Genomic DNA, 24,785 nt, shown 5'->3' on the forward strand with positions numbered 1-24,785 from the left:
CGTCTACAAGTGGATGCATAGCAGAGCTGAGCAGGAAGCTTGTGGTTTGCCATTTAAGGTCTTACATAACAACTACAAGCTTTTTCCAACAGAATTCTTTTGGAGGCTTCGGATTCACCACAATTGGAATAAAGAAATACTTTAAATTACAATTTTAATCAGAACTTTCTATATTTATGTCTTCCATCATCAAATACGCATTAAGAGGATGTTAAAAACACAATTTTCATCGGAATGGGTCTTCAGTCAATTAATTTCAAACTAAAAACATCTTATCGTCAACTCTAACGAATTTAATTAAAATAAGTGTGATGTGCCCCCACCTGCAAAAACCTTGGTCTCTCCAGGTTAATATTGTTGGGGGGACATCATCTGTCAAAAACAGTCTTTTTTTATTCTAGGTTCAGTTTAATTTATAACTAAAGTCCAACTTAATCCAAACGAACTGCTTCTCCCCTACGTTTGTGTCTGACAACCTTTTCAGGCACTGCCTAAAACCCAGAGCGCGCTCAGATGTCCCACAGTACCTGAACCTTCCACAAATTAACCTATGGATGCAGCAGAGATCCTCATCTTCCTCATTTCGTTCTCTCCTTCCAGATTCCAGGAAACAAGATGACAGCCGCCAACCTGGCTGTGATTTTTGGGCCCAACCTGCTTCAGCGGGAGCGAGGAGGAGGGGGGGACGTGAGTCCTCAGGCGCTGGGCATGGAGGACAGCACAGCCATCATCGGCGTGACTCTTATGCTGATCCAGAACCACAAGAGGCTCTTCATGGTAGTGGAACATTGTTTAACAGAGACCAGCAGCTGTGTGTATGTTTGACTGATGGGGGGATGTGTGCAGGTGTCTGCAGAACTGCAGCAGGAGGTTCTGATGAGTCTGATCCAGACCGACCCGGACGTCATCGACTACCTGCTGAAGAGGAAGCTCAGGTGAAGCCAAGGCCCATCCACTGTCTAGAAGCATTTAGCTGCACGTCTGAACCTCTTTCTTCCTCCGCAGTGGAAGTCACCTGACCATAGATCCCGACAGCGGGTCGGAGGGGCGCCGGGACACCGGAGTGTCCTTGGATTCTTTGGGATTGTCCAGCCAGAGTCAGTCGCCCCTGGAGCCGCCTTCACCGCTATTTCCACCAGATGGAAGAGGAGGGGAGAGCAGCCTGAGCAGCGAGGTGTTCCTCAACGTCCTGAAGCTGAACCAGAACAGAAAGGCCCGATACGGTACACTGACCCCCCCCCCCCCCCCTTTAAAATCACCACACGCACACATTTGCAATTTAGACCAAAGGAAGCAAAAACAAAGAAAAGAAGGAAATGTAGAGAAGTGGGGGCATGAAATTGTATAAAATGGGATGATAATGAGCACTGAGATGTTAATCAAAGGAAGGAATTTAAAAGAACAACATTAAAACAATCCGAGATCAGAAAAAAACATTTTTCCATCATTCTCTTGATTTTCCAGCCTTGACTTTTTTTTTTTTTGACTTTTTGATTTTCCAGCTGAGACTTTCGAAAACCTTCCTGTCGGCTCCATTTTCACGTTTTCAACTGAACATAACTAAACATTAACTAAAAATAAACGTGTGACTCTATCAACTCCTGGTTTTATTCTGCTGGCCATCTAAAGCAGTGGTCTGCAGCCTTTTTCAGGCCATGGACCTGTTAACGTCAGACAATATTTTCAAGGACCGGTCTGAACGGGCTGAAATTTGTGTTTCATATTTTGAAGCTTCCGCTCTCTGAAGAAGTTGTTTTTCAAATTAAGATGCTACTACAAGAAATTTGGTTTAAAAAATCTGAAAACATTAGAAGATTTCTTTCTTTTTACCGATGACAAAGATTCGATGAAAAAATGTTATTGATTTGTAGAAGTTGTTTTTGATTTGTAAATAATTCAACAAAAGCAACATTACAGTTTCTTTTATAGAACACCGTATAACACTGAGAACTCAACCCAGTCTCAGATCATCTTTAAGGACAAAAAGATTTATCATCTTTTGTTTTTACATAAATCCTGATTCCTACCAGATCCCTGCCTATAATTCTTCCTTGCTTTATATGATTGAATCTTCATTTTCTGTAAAAGGTTTGTGGCTGGTTTAAACTTCGTGATGAATATTTTTCCTTTAACCTCGAGGTGGATGCTAACAAACACCTGGACCCTAACCTCTGCCACATGGAAGGTGTGACGGATAAATAAAGCAAAATAAAATGACACATCCGTCGTAAAACTGGTATTTTCTAAATATAATAATTAACGCGAATCCATCAACTTCATTATCTGCATGTGTGAAACATTTGAAAGTCAGTCATTGCATATATATGCAGAGCAGCTTCTGATACATGAGAACATCTGTCTCAAAAAATCCATATTTGGAGGTAAACTCCTTGTTTTGTCTGTAAACAGCAGCTTAATGTTCCTTTGAAGTAAAAGGCTCCTCTTCGGTTTCCTCACTGACTCTTTCATTCCAAGGAAACCTTCCAAAAATGTTTTATTGCTTGTTTTTCATTAGCCTTTGAGCTTTAAGCTAACAACTTTGTGGTAGAAGCAGCTGCTTAAAGTCATGTGACGCGTCAAGACAGACAGATGTGGTGAACAGAATCTGGTCGTTTTTCCAAAACAGAACATCAGTCAGTATCAGAACAAATAAATAAATAAATAAAACAAAAATAGTTAGCGTATGATTTTTTCCCCCTGTCTGCGACCCGGCACCAAGTGGCCCATGGACTGTTACCGGTCCCCAGCTCAGGGGTTTGGGACCGCTGTTCTAAAGTGCTTTTTTTAAGAATGCAAAGATGCTCCGAAATGTAGCAGATAAGAACGCTCTGGATCCCAGTGGATCACATGCTTTGTCTTCTTGATGCTGGACAACTTCAGTGAAGTCCAGATTTCTCCTGCAAAACGAAAACACCTGAATTAAAGCGGAGGTTCCTCCATCATCCTGATTTTTCAACTAATAATTAATGAGGCCACTGCACCATCTAGTGGCAGCAGATGGAACTGTCATGAACCGATCGGAGATCAAATCACAGTCACCTTTTCCTCATGTCTATTCGTTTATCTCTGAGATCTACTTTCCTGATCAAAATCTTAAGACCAGTTTAGAAAATGCAAGAATTTGCATTTCTGGCAGCTGGACCTTAATAAGGTTTCTATGTAAAACTTCAAAATGCAAACAGAAGAGACGGAAGAGAACAAATATTTTGAATTGCCAATTTTTTGAAAACAGCAATTCACGAGTGAAGGACTGTTCATAAGCTGATCAAAAGTTGAAGACCGCAGCCTTTAAAAGCCAGAATTTTTACCAATATTTGCATTCAACTGCAAATTGCAACTCTAATAAGTAATCGTGCTGTAAAGGTCTCTAAATGGCAAAGGCAAAAAGCTAAATTTCTTTGAATGATGGCTTCCATGGCTTCCAACATTACTAGCATGACAAAGAGATCCCACCTGAAATGTTTTCTATATGACACAGTGACTTTTCCTTCAATGGATTAATGAAGCTTCGGGCTGTGCTGGGTCGTCAAACCACACCGGTCTATGTGGAGATATTGCAGGAAGCATCCCTCATGACTGAACGCTCGTCTCTGTGGTGATGACTGAGTTTTCTGTGCTGCAGTTCACATGACCCACCTGACAAAGGGCTTTTTCCAGGATAATAATCTCACTCTTTTTGGACCATGCTGCATGTTCTCCTGATCTAAATCCAACTGAGAACATTTGGGGATGGATGGTGTGGGAAATTTACACAAATGGACATCAGTTCCAGACAGTGGATGTGCTTCATGAAGCCACCTTCACTTTTTGGCACAACCTTCCCTAAAACCTTTTAGAAACACCCACAGCAAATCCAACAAGAATGGTTGAGCTACTTGTTACTTTTGTTTGAACCCTTCAACTTCTGTTTTGTTTATCAGGATTATTTTGTGGAATGGTCCTAAACTTTTGATCATCCCATTTCAGTTCAATTGTTTTATTTAAATTGTCTGCTGAAACGTTTGGCCCCCTGTTCTCATTTCTTATTTTTACATTTTGAAGCTCTACTTTGAACCTTGGCAAGCGGCTGGATGGCTAAGTTCATCTCAGTTGGCTGCGTGCAGGACTGCTGCGTGGGAAATCAGGGTGAAAATTCCCAGGGGTTGACAAGAGCTTCATCCAGTGTGGCTCCTTGAGCAAGACCCCAAGACTGGGTCCCACTGTACGAGTCCCCAGCCTGCATAAAATACAGGGTCGTGTCAGGAAGGGCATCCGGCGTAAAAACTCTTCCAAATGCGTGAATCTGCGTAAGCTGATTTGCTGTGGTGATCCCTGTGCACTTAGAACCTTGTTAATATCTAGCCGTGCAACATGCAAATTCAATGCAATTTCCCTAATTCATTTAAAGATATTGATCAGGGGTCTACAAAAATATATTTTAGTGGGTGTCAAACTGCACATTTGAACCCCCCTCCCTCCGTTTCTTTTCCTTACCCCACAGGTGAAGTTCCTCCTGGAAAATCCATCCGCCACATGCGTCAGTTCCACTCTCACCACAACCTGCTGAGCCTGTCGCCGTCCTCCCCCTCCTCTGCCTCCTTCTCTAGGCTCCATAGTCAGGACAGTGACTCCCAGGACCGGCGGGGCGTGCTGGGATCTTTCAACCTGGGTGGTGGCAGGGGGAGCTGCTCCAGCCTGAGCAGCTCATCTGAGAGCAGCGTTTGGGTCAGACAGACCCCCCAGGGGGAGAGCAAGCCAGCTCCTGCAGCAAACTTCTGGGACTTCTTCACAGGGAAAGGCTCTGGCTCTGAGACTGTGGTGTGATGTGGGTGGGGCAGAGTGGGGGCTCCAGGAAGACGGGTGTGCTCCATAGTATGCATTCACACTAGGAGAGGCCTGAATTCCCAGCTTCAGGTGGCAGGAGCTGGATGCTCCCACGTCTTTGGCAGCTCACTAAGGCACTAAGGTGAAGCAAAGGAACGCAGGACAGTGATGTTTACCGCTCCAGTGAAAATCATCAGTGATGAAGCTGAGGGTCCTCATCCTCATCATCAGAGACCGCCATCATGATCCTGTAAATTCAGCACGTTGGCCTGCAGAAATGAGACTTCCTCTTCATCACAGCAGGATGAGGAGCACTGTGGACCTTCAGCACCACAGCCGGTCAGAGTGTCCAGGATTCTCCCGCTGCTTTAGTCCGAGCTAACCAGAACTCAAACTGGCTTAAACGTATCGAGGATCTGGGTCACAGAAAGGGAAGAGAAGAAAGCTGAACACTGTTTGTGTCCTTCTGCTCTAGCAGTCAACTAAGCAAATGTGCACATCCATGATGATGATGAGGAGGAAGATTTATTTGCTATAAGGGTCAAAAACAGCAATTTTCAACAGGTAACCAGGCAAAAGCAAAAACCAAGTGACTTCCAACAAGAAGAACGTTTTACACATTTATTAAAATGTACTTAAGCTTTTGATTGAAGCCAGTATACCCCCCCCCCCCCTCTAAAAGACTGGGACAGAGGCTGGTTCTGCTGACAGAATACATTTGAGTTTGACATCAAAAGATGAAAATCAGAGACTTTCAAGCCAGCTTTAAATCAAGGCTGTATCTTATCTGGTGAAAAGGTGTTTGATCGGTCAAAGTCATCAAATAGATCTGCTCTGCCAAAGCTCTTGTAAAACGTTGTGACGTCAGCACCCCCTCCTCCAAACGTCGTTTGGCGTGCTCTGGCGGGCTGACATCTGTAACTTGAGAAACATGAAGATTTTGTTTTGCTTTTTTCAGGTTCCATTGCGTTTGATTGAAGTTTCTGGAACTTTTCTGCCATCATATAACATCATCAGCGAATGTTACTGAAGAAGCCCATACCATTATATTACCTCCACCTTGTCACAGATGAGTCTTTATATTTGAGCACATCCCTTGCATTTTTCCTTCAAACTCTGGCTGCATCTTTTTAGACCAGCTGAAGGCTTTTTTTGCTTTTTTGATCAGCCTGATAGAGAAGAATCGATGGAGGACAAATGGAAAGAAAATTAAGCTTCAGATTGCATTTCTGAGTAATTCTTTATTTCAATCATTGTGAATCAGGAGCAGATGTTGGAAAAAGAGCTTATTTGCGAAGTAGAAAATATATTAAGCAGGTCACAAGCTCCATGCTCCGAGCTCTCAGCAACTGGGAGGGGGAAAGGGGTGGAGTTGCTCCACGCTAACAGACATCTCAGGCAAATTTCAAATAAAATCCTGCTGCTCTGCAGAAACTATGTCCTAGAAAACGATGCAGGTTTTACTTTTTATTATTATCTGACCCGCATCAGCCAGATAAGTGCTGTCAGGGTAACGTTACAGGGGGGAAGCTTGTGGAATTGGACCAAGCACACAGGTTTCTGACTTCCTGACTGCCGTGTTAGGAAGTCTCATTTACAATAATAACTTTCTGATGATGATGGCGATGAAGGATGGAGGACCTGAACTTCCTGTTTTTGTGTGTGATGTGATGCTGGACGTGTCTTCAGACTCATTCTCCTCCATGTTGGCAGAAACCAGACTCTGTGAGGCTGGGGGGCCTCTGTAACTGAATGCTCGCACCCCTCCAGCATGAACTCTGTAAGTGTACAGCGTGTTTGTACCACAGATGTTGAAAATGATGATTCAGCAGATTTTTATCAACAGATTTGGGTTCACCTGTTTTGAAGGTGTGACCTTGATATCACTTTTTCACAGGTGATTATTGTAAAAATAAAAATCTAACTTTCTTGTTATATCACTTCTAAGCGTTGCTGCTCTTCAGCATGGGGGGGGGGGGGGGGGGGGCTCTGCAGCAGGTTGCACAGAACAAATGTGTAGGTGCCGACTGACTCTGCAGCATAAACCAAAAGAACTGGGAACATCAGCAGAATGATCCACTTCTGAGCCAAAGTGTCCCAGAGTATTCATGCCAGCAGCCTCACACTTTCCCAACTGAACCTTTTGACCGGGACTTAACCTGGTGGATCAGAGAAACTCTTGTGCTATCCTAGGCACTTTAACATTGGGAGTTGGGTCATCTAGACCCACTAGACAGTGCGCTGAACCTTTTTTCTTCAATGATTTGTGATCCTCACTGGTGTCCATGGATTACATGAAATCTTTCCATCTTTATCCACCTTTGTCATGGTAGGAAGAACACGTCAATGTAAGGGTGGGGTCATCTAAGATAGCACAAGGGTTAACCAAAAAAAGCCTTTCACATCTATTTCCCAATCAAATACATTTTTATTAAAATTACGTTTGTGTGACGTTCATGACAATAGGGAAATAGAAGTTATAAAAATCTGCAAAACCTGATCCTCACTGTTGAACTGTGAGTGTTGAGGTGGAAAACGCATGCTCGCTCGGTCTGTGGGGAATTTTTATCAGCTGGAAGGAAAACTTCCGAACATTAGTCTGGCGTTTTTTTTTTTTTTTAATGAGGAAGACTTAAACAGAGTGAATACAAATACTTATTATTTTCCAAACTTCCTGGTTTCAGAATGATGAATCCCCAGGAGGTTAACCCTTGTGCTATCCTAGCCACTTTAACATTGGGAGTTGGGTCATCTAGACCCACTAGACAGTGCTCTGAACTTTTTTTCTTCAATGATTTGTGATCTTCACTGGTGTCCAATTGATTACAAGAAATCCTCTCCACTTTGTCATTGTAGGGATAACACGTCAATGTAAGGGTGGGGTCATCTGGACCCCATAGGATAGCACAAGGGTTAAAACTTTTATGCTCCTCTGTTTCTGGTCCATCACCTGGTTTATCTGAACCTGGGGACAGATGACAGCTCAGCTCTGAAACATTCATTAAAGTCTAAAATAAATATGCACAAACATCTCCTCAAACTTTTCATTGGCTGCTTCTCTCCTACAATAAATGTCCAGGCTGCTCCTGATAGAAACACAGAAGATGTGCGTCCTTCGAGGGTTCAAGAGTTTCTTCCTCTGATTTAGAATTTTGGGGTCAGGGGTTTCTTTAATAGTCAAGAGTTTCTTCTAAGTTCAGACGTTGCTTCTTTGGAGTTCTAGAGGCAGAGTTTCTTCTTCTAAAGGTAAAACTTTTCTTTAGAGGTTCCAAATATTTCTTCCAGATTTGGATTTTTTCCTGGAATAACCCTTCATGGGTTCATAAATTTCGTCCTTTGGGCTCAGGATTTTCTTATGGATACTTCATAAACACCTGTGTGCTAACGCCACATTATCATGTAGAATTACTGTGCGGTGCTCGTGTGTGAGCTGTGAAGGTTGCACACAGCCTCTCCCGCTGTCAGACCTCAGCTGATGGTTTGATCCCATGAAGCTGGAACAATCAGCAGCATCTCAGTGAGCTTTCACCTGGCAGTCTCTGGAGACGCCGCGGTCATCGTGGCAGCGTGTCTGCTCCTCAGTCTGATGAACCTCTCACAACGGCACGGTGTTGACACAGTCAGGTGATTGTGGACTCATCCAACTGCCACAAACCTGCACCTGGCTTTGCTTGTCTGAGCAGTGCTCAGCTGAAAAGCTTTACCCACAGGGTAGTACAGCCGGGGCTTCCCTAAGCCCCTCCCCTATCTTAAAGGGTCGTGGGTGGGGTCACCACAGCTTTGTCAGTCTCTGGATTGGTAGAAAAGAATGTAGCCAGACTCTGAGTTCTTGGAGATGTCAGACGTGAGCCCGTAGAACTCCTCGATGGCCTGAGCATCGATCTTCTGCAGGAGAAAAACCACAGTTGAATTGTCCTGCTCCTCACTGTTCTCTTCTGGTCATTAATGTTTTAACTGTCAGAATTTGTCTGCTTGCTGTTGGAACATGTTCATCCTAATCCAAACAAACACCACCTATGCATCAACGCTACCAACAAGAAAACACCACAAATGTATAAAAACTACCAACAAGTTAACACCGCTCCGCCTCTCTCAGCAACTTTAGACAATCCAACCAAACGAAACATGAAGAACTCAACTAAGCCAAAGTGAGCTGACTGCACTCTTCAATTACAGATTGGAGATCATAGTTTACCTCCACGATGTCATCGTCGAACAGCAGCCAGAAGCCGTGACTCTTCACAATGGTAATGTAGTGTCCACGGTTAGGACCACTGCACAACAAGAAGAAAAAAAAAGATGCTTCATAACCACATAACAAATGTGGGTTTATTGCACATGCCATAAAAATATCTCATCATTAAAATCAAATGAATCTCCAATAAACCACACGTTAAAAAAAGGGAAACTAGGAGTGTTTCTGAACATAAAACACCTGAGCGGCATCTTGTTCCTACAGAAGTTTCACATTTGTCTTGACAGGAAATGTTCTCCTTCCCAAACTTGAACGAGCGCAGACTCTGGACTGGCTCTCAATTTCTGATCACAGGTTTGATTCCTGCTCTTCCGCCATAGAATTATCTTTGGGAATAGGGAAAACGCTGAGCCACCAATTACTCCAAGTGACCTGGTTAGGAGCAGTCGTTGCAGCCTTCCTCCATCAGCGTACCAATGGGACTACAGCTGTAAAGGGCTTTGGGTCTTGAAGAAAGTTGCACACTTTAACCCTTTGCATGGCACTCATCTGTAATGTATGCAGAAAACCGTTCACCTCTGATGTCACATGTCCCGCAGCACATGTGACATCAGAGTGTTTGAGGAACGTGTGTGAAGGTCCAGAGTTTGCTCCTTGGAAGCATCTTTCTTCATTTTAAAATCAAACTGAGAAGACGGGCAAGAGGTTCTACGAGCCAGCATTCAGAATCTGAACCCAACTGAGAACTTATCCATAGCTCAGAGGTACAGCGGATGTTCTCTGTTCTTCAAAGGAGGTGGACTGTAGAAATAAGGTGATCGTCAAGACAGAGAAACATCTTCACTTCCTGTTTGTAGATAGTTTTAAAATTGAATCAACCCAAATTCACAACCAAATGAAGAGAGACTCATCAAAGACTTGACACTCAAACTTCAGGACTTGTGTTTTTTCTTCTTCTTAATTTTTGCCTTAAGGACAATTTTGTTAGATCTAACAAAGAAGGTCTGTTTGCTGTTCTATTGTGTTACATTTGTGGTAACACAAAAAAAATACAAACAAAAAAATTGGTGTATTGTGTCCTTGTTGGTTCTTTTGAAGACATTTTGAGCCATAAAATGTTCCTTTCAACTATGAAACTGGATATTTGATTTGGCACATGACTGCAAAGCTGAAATCATGTCAAAACAAGGCAGAGGGCGACCAGAGGTCTATCTCACCTGTGTCCATTTCTATGTATTTCCAAACACTCTGAGGCCATCGGTAAGAATGACCTTTGACAGAATGACTGGTGCTGTCCAACAAAGTGCACAAAAGTAACCATGGAGAACTACGGAGAACCATAAAGCTATGTTTACAGCGAGCATTTGACGCACGGTCTTGAACCCCTTACAGGCAGCTTCATTAAGCCCATGGTGTTCACACTGGACAGGCAGGGAGGGGTCATGTCTTCATTTTATTCTTCTACTGTTTGCTAGGCTAGCACATATCTGTTGCCTACAGGTGATAGAGGTCTGGTGCGAAATGTCAAAGCGGTGCAAATCTGGTGAATCTTGCTCCAGGCTTTTTCTTTCACAGCTCTATTCCAATATATAAAAGTCTTGGCGTCATAAAATTCCAGACAAGTCCCTGATTGGTTAAAGTTCGACCTGGTTTAACTTTCAACCCACATTCGATGGCAAGCATTTTGTACTTGGAGCCCTAAAACAGTCTCAGAAACGTGACCACTTGGACAAACAGGTGTTGCTGTTTTTGACTGTTTGAATGCAAGATTTTTTTACATGGATGCCCGAAATGCGCATTTACGCAGGTTTATGTAAACTTTTCATTTGAAAAGTGTGCTGTGAACGTAGCTTTAGACTCTCAAACGGACATTAGGATGACGTTTGTCACCAGGACAAATAAGAAAAGACTGAAGTGAGCCTTTTCCTTAAGGCCCGTACACACGGGACGAATTTTCGCCAGGCGTTATTCGCCAGCGTTTTTCGCCACGTTTTTTGTGTTCACACCCAGGCGATTTTCGCTGACGATGAGCCGAGTGAACATGCAATTTCATTCCCTGACATTAGATGGCGCTTAATGTAAACAGAAATACTCCTGTACACAATGTGGCGCTTCCCAACTTTACGATTCTTAAAGTCGCTTTTCACTCAGAAGAAGAGAGCAAGTATTTACGCGCTTGTCAGAATCATACAAAGAAAACATGAATATTTCAAGCACCAGTAGTTCCAACTGCTTGCTTGGTTCGGGGATGTTTTAGAATGTCCGTCATTATTTCTTCGCGGCTGTATAGATGCAACTCGGCGTCTATCTTCTTCGCTGGTATGTGTGCTCAGCAAGGCAGTTTTGTGTTTGAGCGCCCCCAAGTTGTGTTTTACTGTAACTTCAGAAGCTCCAAACACGTGTGCAAAAGCGCCATTCTCATTGGTCGAATAGATTTCGACGCGACAAACCAAAAAAGCGAACCCGAGGCGTTTTTTAAAAAGTGACGCTTTGACGCGTGGCGTTTTTTCGCGTCGGTGTGCACACTCACATTGGTGCCCTTTGTTTAGTCACGAGGCGTTAAACCTCGGCGAAAATCGCGTGCGAAATTCGTCCTGGTGTGAACAGGCCTTTAAGATGGACCAATCTGAAGATGTTTGGAGCAGAACTAAATGAGTTGTGTTCGCTGACACCCAAACACTCATGAGGTGATGACCAACACAGAAGTAGAGGCTGAGGATTTTGGCCTCTTTTTTTGCAGCTGCAGGACGGGGACTCAGCAGATACCAAGCTGACCAAAATCTGTCTTGCTGAGCTCAGTTTAAAGGCCAGAATTCCGTATCTCATAGGTCCAAGAACTTGCTTCCAGCAGTGACCTGTCCTCGAAAACTTTACTGTTCAAACATGTTGAGGAGACACCAACCCACCTGCCGCAGTGCACCACCACAGCCACCAGGTCATACATGCGCTCTGGGTTGGTGGCATCCCCGGATGTGTTGAAGAGGCGGAGCTCCAGCGGGAAGACAACGCGATAGGACAGTTTGGTGTAGCGATGCAGCTGGTCCATGTACTTGAAGCGCTTCAGGTGGAGAGCAAGGATCATGGGAAGCTTCTTCACCCTCATCCTGAGAAGAACAGAGTTTTTTTTTTTTTCTTAAAAAAGACAGAACCTGCACTGAGTGAGGCCACAGATGAACAACAGGAAAAAAGATGCTGATGTATCCTGAACAGCTTGTGAGCTCACACCGCAGCTGACAGCAGTTCCTGACACAAAGCTGTTTTCTGGTTTCAATCGGAAAAAGTAGCAAGGAGCAGCAACAAGAATTTCTCCAGACATCCTCTGTTGCTTCCCTTCATTTAAATTCTAACAGCTAAAGAGAAATCTCAAACTAAAACATTTAACAATTTCAAAACAAAGAATGGAAATTTGTTGCATTTCTTTCAAACAAACCAGATTATATTTTACCTGTTCTCCTGGATTTGGCCTCTTCTATTTAGATGGTTCCAAAGATCAGCTCCATCAAACCTGTTTTTCCAGTTATGAATCTTTATGGAAATGGGAAAACAGACTTTGTCCTTTTTCCACATATCTGAATATTTTGAATTTAAACTGTTCAATTGAGCTTTAATCATAGCCTGCAGCAAAATCAGGCCATATTTCAGTTGGAATTTGATGGATCTGTGACATTCTGAAAAGCCTTTAGAGTTAAATACATCAGCATTGTATAAATGCTTTAAAGGGCTCTTCTCCGGATGTGATCTTTGACAGTACAGGTATTGAGCTTTTGATTATATATATTTTTTCCTTTTAAACTGTTATACTTGGAACAACTATAAGTGCAATACTTTCCTCACTCTTGATTTTGATTGGCTCTGTGTCTGAGTATTTGTCCCTGCTATCAATATCCTGTCATTTATTGCATCAGGTAATATAATTTTTGTTTCGCTTTGTATTTAATCAAAAATTCCATAACAGGATTTCTTGAAAACATAAAAACTCCTGATACGAGCAAAAATAATATATTCAAACAATTTGGATGAAAAACATAATCATGGAGAATAAAAAAAGTTTCCAATCACACAGACCTTTTCTGGGCCTCCTGCTTGCTGCGGCACTGCTCACAGTAGTACTTGCACTCGCTGCACAGCGTCTCGGTGTTGCTGAAGCCTCTGTCCCACACAAACAGACCTCCTTCAGCACACAGCTTTGAATGCAAGGGCATGGAGTTACATTCCTTTTATTAGGATTTTGCTGTTTTAACTTGATGCTCGAACATGTCAACATGTTTTGTGCTGTAAAAAAATTGCAGGTGCAGAATAATGTTGTGCTTTTGCCATAATTAGTAGCAATTAGTATATAAGTAAAAGAATGACATCAGTCAACTGTTTAGTCGTCATAAAAGCGAACTGAACTACAAAAGGAACTACAACATGTCGCCAAACGAGGCGACATGAAGATCATAACTACCAAACAGTTTGGTAGAAGCCGAAGTCTGCAACTCTTCTGTTTAATATATTTTCACAAAATGGTCAATCCTCCTGTAGTCATGTCCGAGCGTGTGTTCATCACAGTGACGTCATGACAAAATTTTTGACAAAAAAACAACCAAAAGATTCATTTGAGTCCATCAGTCTGACAGTTTGTTTGGCTGCAGACATGAGAACCATGCTGGTAGGTGAATCAGTTCAGAGCAATATTCCTGTTAAAGACCAACTCCAATGAAAATGGTGTTTTCTGGGATCTTAACATGTTCTTGTGGCATTTTTCTGATGATGGAGGACATACACTATGTATTAGCAAAAGTATTGGCTCATCCATCCAGATGGTCAGAATCAGATGTCCTAATCACTTGGCCTGGCCACAGATGTATCAAAACAAGCACTCAGGCATGCAGACTGTTTTTACAAACATTTGTGAAAGAATGTTCCACTCTCAGGACTCAGGGAATTCCAGTGTAGAACTGTCTTAGGATGCCACCTGTGCAGCAAATCCAGAGGTGAAATGTCCTCGAAGAGTTTGAGAACAACAGCAACCACTGGACTCTAGAGCAGTGGAGACACGTTCTGTGGAGGGATGAATCACACTTTTCCATCTGCCAATCTGATAGGGGAGTCTGGGTTTGGGGGTTGCAGGAGAACAGTACATTTCAGACTGCATTGTGGTAAAAGTGAAACTTGGTGGAGGAGGAATTATGGTGTGGGGTTGATTTTCAGGATTTGGGTTTAACCCCTTAGTCCCAGTGAAAGGAACTCTGAATGTTTGAGGATACCAAAGCATTTTGGACAATTCCATGCTTCTAACCTTGTGGGAACATTTTGGAGCGGGCCCTTCCTCTTCCAACATGACTGTACACCAGTGCACAAAGAGAGGTCCATAAAGACATGGATGACAGAGTCTGGTTTGGATGAAGTTGACCGGCCTGCACAGAGTCCTGATCTGAACCAGATAGAACACCTTTGGGATGAATTAGAACGGAGCGGCCACCAACATGAGTGTGTGACCTCACCAATGAGTTTTAGGAAGAATGGTCCAAAATTCCTAAAAAACACTCCTCAACCTTGTGGACAGCTTTCCCAGAAGAGCTGAAGCTGTAATAGCTGCAAAAGGTGGACTGACATCATATTGAACTCTATGGATTAGGATTGGGATGGCACTTCACTTCATATGTGAGTCAAGGCAGGTGAGCCAATACTTTTGGTAATATAGTATATATAAAGAAAATTTGGATTAACATTGCATTTCCCCCGCTCCATTCTGATGTATCCACTTGTAGACAAATAGATCCATGAACGTCTTTGTTTTCCTTGTCTTAACTGGTACCTGGATGAAATCTGCACAGCTAAATGGCTCCAGTATCGCTCGTCATTTTTGTTACACCACTATCGTTAGGTTGGGGTTGTAAACAAGTGGTAGAACGCGTAAATAGAGAGCTCTCAGCAACGAGGACGGGAAGGGGGGCGGGGTTGCTCTGCAGCAACAGTCCCACCCACCCATAAATTTCGAATAACTCCTGCCACTCTACAGAAACTATGATCTAGAAAACTACACAGTTTTTTGGGGGGGGTTTCTAGCTAAAACTACATTTTAATGATTAAAAGACCACTGGGAAAGCTTTGACAATCAATCGAAAGATGATTGGAGTGGGTCTGTAATGGTTGATGTTGACTTTGTGGATGTTGATCTGTATGTCTTTGCATCTGTACAAAAAAAACACGTGTGTGTTTGCGTGTGATTATGAGGACCTAAAACAAATATTTTTGAAAGACAAAAAATATTTTCAAAAATGTGACAACTATTTTTACAGACACAAAAGGGTCACTGTTATTTCAAAAGCACAACTTTTTGTTTTGAACACGCAATTTTTCTAAAGATTCAAAACCTATTTAGACGTGTGGAGATCAAATTACAACTGCAAAATACTTCTGAAAGGAAAAGGTGAGCGTACCTGAGGCAGTGGGTGATGGACGTGTTCTGCTCCACATCTACAGACAGATCCAGGAAGTCCTCATCCTTACTGCTTACCTGGATCACATCACAGAAAAACAGGAGAACCCACTCTTTCATATTTGATCTTTTAGCCCCAGTTGTTTCAAATACTGAGTTTAAGACGTCAACAAAAATCACCTGCAAACAAAAAGGGAGTGACAAAGGAAGGAGGAGGAAGACTTCCTCATTGAAAGAGTCTTCAGCTTATCAGCTGTTGTAGAAATGTTTTTCCTTCTACGCTAATGCACCATGGCTTCATGCTGACTGTGTGGAAAAGATTTACCCGGGCGACAAAAATAACGATGGCAGGTGTGAGAGAGCATTCAAGCTACAGAATTAGATGAGAGGAACAAAATCTGGGAGGAGCAGCAGCTTCGGTTGCAGCGCTTTTTGTTGGTGGAGAGACGTGAAGAGCCCTGCTGTGACGATTTCCACCGCCACCTCACTCTATGACCTGACCTCAGCAGCACACAAACATCAATGCATCAATCTGTCAACAATTGCTGCATGAATGAGGCGGCTCCGCCTAAAACGCGTACCGTCATGTGATCAGCATCTGTTCTTGTGTAAAAAATAAAAAACACCTGGAAATTTAGATCTGGACCAGCAGTCTGCAACCTGAGGCCCCGGAGCCACATGCGGCTCCTTTAGCCATTCATTGTGGCTCTTTGGCTTTAAAGGAAAAATGCTAACAATGTCAATTAATATTGAGTTGGTTCAATTAAGCACATAGTCTAATCTATGCTGCACAACACTGTCTAAATGTTCAGAGGCAAAGTTCTTGAAGTACTGCGCGCCCAGGGGGGGGCGCGCAGTACTATCGGTTTTAGGCACAGTTAATACGGGCAATTGCCCGGGGTGAAAAAGGGGGGCTGCGGTGACAGCGGCTCAGTGCTTGGAAAAAAATTGGCGCCACTGTTGGTTTACTGTTATATCACAGAGTTTGTAACAGCCAGAAACCTGTAAACTGCCGTCCCTGCAGCTGCTCCTGTTTCCTGTCACAGTGTGTGGGAAGGAGAGGGGAGGGGTAGTGGGCTCAGGCCACGCATGCAGAGCGCTGCCTCTGTTGCACAACACCAAGATCCTCGCGTGCCTTTAGATGACTCAGCGCATGCTAATGATGTCATTCTCTATGAACTATTGTAGACATTTTGATGACGTGTCTTTATTTTCCATAAATGTTTTCTTTGTCTGCCTGTCGTTTAGTTGGTGTCAGTATTTGACAGAAAGACAGCAGGGAATGCAGGAAAACAGCTGCACTTTATGAGATCATAAATAAACAATCCATCATTTAGAGGAAAAAAATCAGCACAATGTTTTATACCTATTTCTTTAAACATAAAACGTTAAATATATTGGTGCTGCTGTGTTAATGTTTCAGATCAATTTACATTTAGCAGTACTTATTTATTGAATTATTCTTCTCAGCATCAAATGGTTCAGTTGTTAAAAATGTTTATAGTTTAAATAAGGACTGACAGATTTTTTTATTTCAGGCACTTTAAGCTGCTTTTCTATTTTAGACTATAACAGAGTTTCTGTGGCAAAATAAAGTTAATATTTGTTGAAAGTGGATTAATATTGATTTTTTTCTTTAGTTAATGTTAAAAGATAAAATTTTAGGTATACTTACACAATTTTTATAGATGCTAATCTAAAATATTGTCACTGCGGCGACTGTTTGTGTGGGGGGTGGGGGGATGGGGGCGTGAAACATTTTTCTTTTTCCTAGGGGGGCCTTGCAAAAAATAATTGAGAAGCTGTGTTAAATTAACTTTTTGAATTCTTGAGTGTGTTATAATGTGCACCGACTACAAAAACAAAGAGTCGCTAAGAGGCTGATGCTGATGACGCGCTCAAAAACCATGAAGCATAACGAAGTTCGTATTTTGAACTCTATAATAGTGGGAAAAAAAGGTAGTTAAATTCACTTATTATATCGTGATCAAAAAGAGAAAAAAAGCAAAGAATCAAGAAAAAACACAAAAACGAAAAAGCGGTCAACAAAAAATACGCCAACCCAGCTAACCCCCCATTCCATCTTACACGGGGAAAACCCACAGGTGAGGTAAAAATCGCTTAATTTCTCCGCCAACATACATGTGACCCACCAGGTGATTAACTAATCAATAACCGCCAATAATATTATAATCAAAACACAAACAAAAATAATATTCATTCACCATAATATAGACCAGTTAATTCATGGCACCTACATAATGCTCAATTCTCACAAAAAGAAAGCCCAAAGCAATATTTTGATCTATTCATGCATTTCTGACTATTCCTCTAAAAAACAATGAGTGAATTCTCACGCTGTGGCATAGACCAGTGAGGAACAGCCTCTTCCAGGAAGAGTCTGCTCTGCCAGCACTGCCCCCAGGCAAACACACACCCACTTAGTGGTGTGTGTGCTGGTGGTTATCGGCTTCAAACAGCTTAAACTTAAATGAATAAATAGAGATGAGCCTTTTTTCAAACCTTTTCTTCTATAGAACCATCCTGGCTGAGTAATGGTCTACATTTGAAGTATTTCTACAAGTCATTGCTGGAAATTCAGGACCAATTCATGTTGTCCTCCGTTGACAAGGTCTATAGGGGTTTTGTTTTTCTTGCCCACTCTGTCAAAGGTACCAGATGCTGGTTCAATGACTGTGGTGCTACTGTGCTCGACTAACCTGTACCTATAGAAAGTCAATGACCTGTTGTCAAAGAGAAAGTTGGGGAAACAACAGATCCGACAATAAGGAGGACATGGTGGGGCACTCGTCTGGGGCGGTGAAGACGATTTCATGTAATCCATGGACACCAGTGAAGATCACATGTAATTGAAGAAAAGAGGTTCAGCGCACTGTCTAGTGGGGTCCAGGTGACCCCACTCCCAGTGTTTAAGTGGCTTGGACAGCACAAGGGTTAATATTGACCAAGGCTCAAAGCTGTAACCTCCTACAATGACTCTAAAGATCTGACTTAGTATCGCTTCTGGTTTCCCCTCTAGAAGTAATGGAGTGTTTCAAATGAAGTAGAATGAAGCGCCCATTCACACATCTCCCTGGTTTTTCAGGGAATGTAGTCTTTGGTCTCCTGGACGTTCCAATGAGCAGATAGCTTAGGACCGGTGTGAGAATCCATACTTTTGAGGTGAATCTCAAGCAGCAGGAGCTCCACACTTACAGCTTCACAGTTGAGGCAGCGCGTCTCATTGGTCAGTGTTCCTTGGAAAATCTCATGGACCCAGGTCTGTTGAATCTCCTTCCCTCCTCCTCCTCCTCCTCCTCCTCCCCCTCCTCCTCCTCCTCCTCCAACACCTCCTCCTCCTCCATTCTGAAGCAGTTTTCCGTTCTGCTGCCGCTCATGGTTCTTCTCCTCCTGGAGCAGGTCTGCGATGGTGTTAAGGAGGTAGTTGAGGAACTCGTGCGCATCCTGCTGCATGTAGTTGTCAAACAGTTCTGCATAGGAGAGACATCATTTAGAAGACAGTGTTTGCCAAAAAACGTCATTCTTGACCAAAAACATATACAATCGTCAGAGCAAACGCCTACCCCTGCACACCTGCATATCTGCTGATGCGTCTGTGCACACACAAACATCTGTCAGAAACTGGGATAAGTTCAGGTTGGACTTTTGGGAAGATCAGCAGATAGTCTGAGGTTATGGTGTGTATTGGCAAGAATCTGGCGATACGATACGTATCCTGATATGCGCCCCATGATCTAATATCCCGATATTGGACTGGAACACATTTTCTTGCTTTTTTTTAAAAAAAATATGACTTAGAAAAAACAACCTGTATTTCAAAATGTCTTCCACTGTAGTAAAATGGTCAAATTCAGTTTATTTTATGATCACAAGCTCAAGAACTGCAACTGTATATCATATAGATACCATAAGTTGCTTTCACCCAAAAAAATTCATAATGCTTTTATTTTGGTAACTTAAAATATATAAATGGAACAGTCAACATTGTCTGATTTCCACAACAAAATATTTTTCAGTATAAGAAAAAAAATGGAATGAATGTGCCTTAACCAATAAGATTCTAAAAGTATGATTGAGGAAACAAAGAGCTGTTTATTTTAAATATTGCTTAATATAGCTTCTCTAGTACTTTTAAACGATTCAGGAGCCTGAATAATACTTGAAAAATAAAGGGGGGGGGGGGGGGGGGCACTAATTCTTTCCAGAAACAGTAAAGTGTGATCATGAGGCAGCATGACAGGGTCAAGGAGAGCGCTTTAATGTGGCAAAAATGCTTTGTATACATATCAGTCCGCTCTGCACCGCTGCAGCCACGCTTTCTCACACACACAGGAAGTAAACCAGTAACGGTCATCTCCATTACGTTGGCCTTTTTTTAGAGCGTTGTACAAACCACTCTGATCGATCTGGTCGCTAAACTAAAATCCATTGCTGTGAGGTTCTGCAGAACTTTGGCCTGCTTTGCCGATAGCATTTTGGCTGATGCTACGTGCAGCTGCAGTGCTTCACTCGTTCTTACAAGCTGCTTCACTGACATCTTGCTGTAGGTTTGGTGCGGTGTAGAGCTGCTTAAATAGGCTTATTGTGCTCTGCTGACAACTAGCGACAGAGGTTTAAGTGAAAAACAAGAGTCAGACACTGAAGGACGCTCATAATTAAATAAATATCATCCTGACAGCAATTTGAATCAATGCAAGTATCGCCAAATGAACTATCGCGATATATTGCCAAAACAATTTTTTACAACACTCCTACTTTCTAACACTGCAGACTGGAACTGTACCGTTTTCTTTTCTCAGCCGTGAGATAAACTTCTTCGGAGGAATGACTCCCACTTTCTTCTTCTGTGTTGCAATGCTGTTAAAAAGGTCAGCCAGACAGGTGAGGAGGGACTCCTTCCTCCGAGGCTGCACCTGGAGAGTGAAAAATAAAGTCTTGTGGTCTGTACGGCTCGAGCGAGCTGGACCGGGCCAGCGGACAAATGGCTTTGTCGAGCCCTGTGTTTTGTCTAATAACTAGACAAAACACAGTAAAACAGCTAAACAACTAAACACATTTGGTCAAAAACCCACACTTAAACCCAAATCCGTCCAGACAGCCAAAGGGTATGGTATCCCACAATCCCTTGCGGTGCCAATCTAACAGCAGCACCAAAGTTACACCTACTTAAACCCACCTACTGAACTCAGAAAACATATTTATCTTAACTGAAACAAATAATTAAGTTAGATCAAAGTAAAAAAGTTTATTTTTCCAACATCCATATGTGGTCTTATCATCCTCTCACGGTGGAAAAAGTATTATCTGAGCTTCTTCATCCACTAAATCATCTTCAAATGGACACGCCATGCTGCTTCACCTCTCTGAAAACAAACCAACCTTCAACTAAACCTGCTCCAGACCAGGTTATGTTCAGAGCATGAGTTGCTATGGCAACTTGACATACCCTGAAACATACCTCCATTTTTGGAACCGAAAGCTGAGGTTATCTGCTTCCTTAGCCTCAAACTTACCGTGGTAACTCACATAACCTGCCTTTTGGAATACCTCCCAGGGGTCTCACCTTGTAGGCCAGCACCTTGTCCCGGAACGGCCGGCAGAAGTAGAGCGCCTGCAGCACCGAGTTACAGTAGCAGGTGTTTCCAAACTGCAGAGGGCAAAACAGAGAGAACCCGTGAAGTCATGTATGTCACACCATCACACATGGAGCAGCAAACTACTCACGTTCACCAGTCCAAAGTAGTGCTCATTTACGGGGAACTGCTCATGTCCAATCTCCTTCTCCAAGGCAGAGGCATTGGTGCCCTGAAGACAAGCAGAACCACTGAACTGCCATTTCACGGGACAAACAGAGACTGGAAAACCAGAGAAGACCTCAGACGCCGCTAAAGACCAGCAGATTTAAAAAACACACCAGGAATCTGTTTTTTCTGCAGAAAACTGACAAATATTTGTTTCACTCAAAGATAAACACAAACTTTAAATATGTTTAACCCCTTAGTATTTGCTCTGTTCATTTATCTCTCATGCTTGATATCAATCTCTTTAGTTAAAAGACCAGCTTCTTTTTTACAGATAATATTTTGATTCTATTACACAAAAATTAAACCTGAAACTGTCCAAAAAAACTAAATTCTGACAGGTAACACTGTCTAATCTTTATCACCAAATTTCACAAAAGTGTTTAACACTCAACAGTAAATGAGAGTTATCACAAAACAGGGATCTCCTTCCTTCTTTACAGTATGTGCTTGTTTCGTTTTTCTCCTATTATACAGACAATCCCAAAACGACACAATGAAGTTTCCCAGTTATTGTTATTTTGAAATATCGCTCAGTTCTTCAAGAGTTTCTTTGGCGTCTTATGTCACTTAGGACAAAGCAGTCTCAAAGATTTTGTGACTGAGTGTAAATAATATAAATATTGGGTGTATATGGTGGTGGTTTGAACTAAGGGTGATGTTTTTGTGTATATATCTGTGTATATTTCAAAATATAAATAACTGGGAAACTACATTGTGTCGTGTTGGGGTTGTCTGTATAAATAGAGAAAAAGAAACAAGCAAATACTCTAAAGACAGTAGGAGAGCCCTGTTTATTTTTTTGGAATGTCTCTCATTTAATGTTGAGTGTTACATATGCTGGCCAGTATGGGGACTTCTTTGCAATATAGTGGATTTGTTGTTTGTTTTTTGGACATATCGCCTTATTTAAAATGGCGACTCCACGGGACAAAAGTATTAATGAAATGTCACCAGCCATGATTTCACCAAATACCATGTCTGCTTTAGATCCACATTTCAGTGCTGGACCTTTTGTTACGCTTCGATCTAATTCAGCTGGAGAAGTATCATCTTTATTATGTTCTCTGTATTTCCAGAATGATGATGAGTTGTCTGTGCATGATGATGATGATGATGAGTTAAATTCCATTGCACTGTATGCGCGTGTGATCCGAATTGTAGATGTGTATAATGACAATAAAGGCCTTCTATTCTATTCTAAATGACGAGGAGGAAAGGGTTGTTAATGAAGAAGTTCACATTGCATTATCTAATCAAGTGGGGACCAACAAAACTTTCCTGAAAAAGATGCAATGACTGCCGCTTCTGGGATGGATTAATGCACAACGGAGGTTTCTCTGGACTCATCGTTGGGGTGTGCAACAAAACTTTCTGTCATGCCCTTTGATCAGAAAGTCATACGTTAACCGACTCAACTGAACCGGTAAGAAGCCGTTGTCTATCGGAACGCAGACGGAGCATCACAGGCCCAAAATCTTTTTAGACTGCTTTAAGAAACTCTTAAAGAACTGAGTGTAAATAGTATAAATACTGCGTGTGATGGCTTGAACTTAGGGTGATGTTTTGTATATATCTGTGTATATTTCAAAATAAAAATAACTGGGAAACTTCATTGTGTCGTGTCTGTATAAATAGAGAAAAAGAAACAAGCACATACAGTAGAGAAGGTAGGAGATCCCTGTTTATTTTTTTGTAACTGAGATCCAACTATTTTTATATTTTATGCCAAAAGATCAAACATGTTGAAACTAAATAAATATGTATAAGTTCACAAACAAAGCAAAGACAAGGTCAAAACTATGTGAAAATTGTTCAAAAAGCCAGGCAAAGCTTAACTACCGTAAATGATTTACAAAGTTCCAAGGATTTATTCCAAGGGGGGTCCACAATTAGGAGTCATAAGTCTTATTCTTTGTTTTAAACCAAACATTTTAAAGCTAAAAAACTTTTTGAATCCTTCACATTGAATAAAAACAATGCAAACCGATGATGAAACTTTCATTCCTGCGTCTGTGTCACAGTTGATGTGATTGCCAAACTTTAAATCAGAAAAAAGAACATCATCATTCAAGGTTTCTTCAGGAAGAACATCCAACACAGGGGGGGGGGGTCCAAACTATTTTCAAAGAGGGCCAGATTTGGTGAGGTGGTCCTGTGGTTTGTCCCGTAAGGGTTCCTCTTCCCACACATTTGTCATTGTCCACTCGTCTCAATCACTCTGAGCGGTGACACAGATGCGCGTGTTCTTGTGTCGCAGACAAATGAAAAAATTCAAAGAAAACTCCCAGACCTCCAACTTTCTGACAGGTTAGCAGCAGGCTAACGGGGCTTCCTAACTCCGACCGGACTCCCTGTCCAGACCATGATCGGGTCGCCCCGCCATGAACACCCGCCGCACACCCAGCCGCGTCCGGCCTCCTTACCATGGTACAAACCAATGCGATCTTCCGGACAGTCATCAGTACTTCCATCCGTGAGCCGCCATGATGGACCGATCCCCGATGGTGAAATGAGCAAAGCCGCTGCGGCTGTAGAGTTTCCCTTTCACCAATAACCCAGATGCTCTGCGGCCGCCGCCCCGTCTGTCAGCGCCGTCCACAAAAACCACCGGAAACGCATGAACACAACTTCCGCCTAAACATACACGCCCTTGTTTTGTATAATTTTTAAACTTTTGTTTGTTTTGAATTATGAAAAATACGAAAACGACAAAAAAAAATTTTTTTTTACATTTTTTACATAGTTAAAAATATTTCTATTAATTGATGCATTTTTGTTGTCATTTTCTGTTTTTTTATGGAAGCCTTTCTGTTGCATAATTAAAAATAAATGTCAATACCAGAAAACGCTGTGACACATTCAATTCAATTCAATTTTATTTGTATAGCCCAAATTCATAACAACAGTAGTCTGGATGGGCTTCGTATCGGTAATTAAAAAAGTGAAACATAAAATCAAAAGGATCATAAAAAAATAGAGTTCAATAGAAAATACTAAAATTAACTAACAAGCTGATTAAGCTAAACTGGCATCCCTGCCCTTACACCCCCCTTCGCGGTATATAATTAATTAATTAATAATTATATTAATTAAAGTAATAATGCAAAGAGGGGATTGCATTTTCGTTTTCACACCCCCCTTGCAAAAAAAATCCTGCTCACTACAGCTGCAAAACACTTGTGACCGTAGTAGCTTTAACCTGAACACCCAAGCCTGTTTTTATCACAGCTATAACCTACCTGGTGTCTCTCAACCATTTACAGAAACCTTTCTTCATTCACACCACATCTTTGTCCCTCTTGCATATTCTGTTTTTAGCCCCAGATTGGTTTTTCTTTTGCCTTTCCATTTAAAGTGCGCTGTCATCAGATGATCACACAATTCAAATAAAAACAATCAGATGCGTGCCCCTCGTTCCACCACGTTCGATTCAGATAAGAAGTAATGAGATGTATACATTTAAACAATAAAAGTGCTGTGTGGGTGTTTAGATAGCTTCAGGAGGGGTGGATGGGACGTTTTATTATGTGCCTTTATG

The 24,785-nt window shown here is 42.0% G+C and overlaps 2 protein-coding genes across 3 annotated transcripts in view; one reads left to right on the forward strand and one right to left on the reverse strand.

The window, feature by feature from the left end:
* Positions 1-6,740, forward strand: part of arhgap36 (Rho GTPase activating protein 36) — a 43,698-nt gene extending 36,958 nt beyond the window's left edge. For both annotated transcript variants that reach the window (XM_004079984.5, XM_011487665.4), the window contains exons 9-12: positions 601-777; positions 847-935; positions 1,006-1,223; positions 4,481-6,740. In XM_004079984.5, the coding sequence (XP_004080032.2) occupies positions 601-777; positions 847-935; positions 1,006-1,223; positions 4,481-4,803 (807 nt within the window). In that variant the 3' untranslated portion in view covers positions 4,804-6,740. The remainder of the gene's footprint in view (positions 1-600; positions 778-846; positions 936-1,005; positions 1,224-4,480) is intronic.
* On the reverse strand, positions 6,025-23,876 carry usp12b (ubiquitin specific peptidase 12b). The gene is made up of 10 exons (XM_023966008.2): positions 23,671-23,876; positions 21,168-21,248; positions 21,007-21,090; positions 20,227-20,356; positions 18,639-18,913; positions 15,424-15,500; positions 13,064-13,147; positions 11,905-12,102; positions 8,999-9,077; positions 6,025-8,688 (listed from the first exon to the last, which is right to left on the reverse strand). The coding sequence occupies exons 1-10, from the start codon at positions 23,716-23,718 to the stop codon at positions 8,587-8,589; spliced, it is 1,158 nt and encodes a 385-aa protein (XP_023821776.1). The 5' UTR covers positions 23,719-23,876; the 3' UTR covers positions 6,025-8,586.
* Positions 23,877-24,785: the final 909 nt, after the last annotated feature.

The sequence above is a fragment of the Oryzias latipes genome, chromosome 18 (assembly GCF_053564925.1).
Source record: "Oryzias latipes strain Hd-rR chromosome 18, Olatipes_Hd-rR_3.1".
Classification (NCBI taxonomy): domain Eukaryota; kingdom Metazoa; phylum Chordata; class Actinopteri; order Beloniformes; family Adrianichthyidae; genus Oryzias; species Oryzias latipes.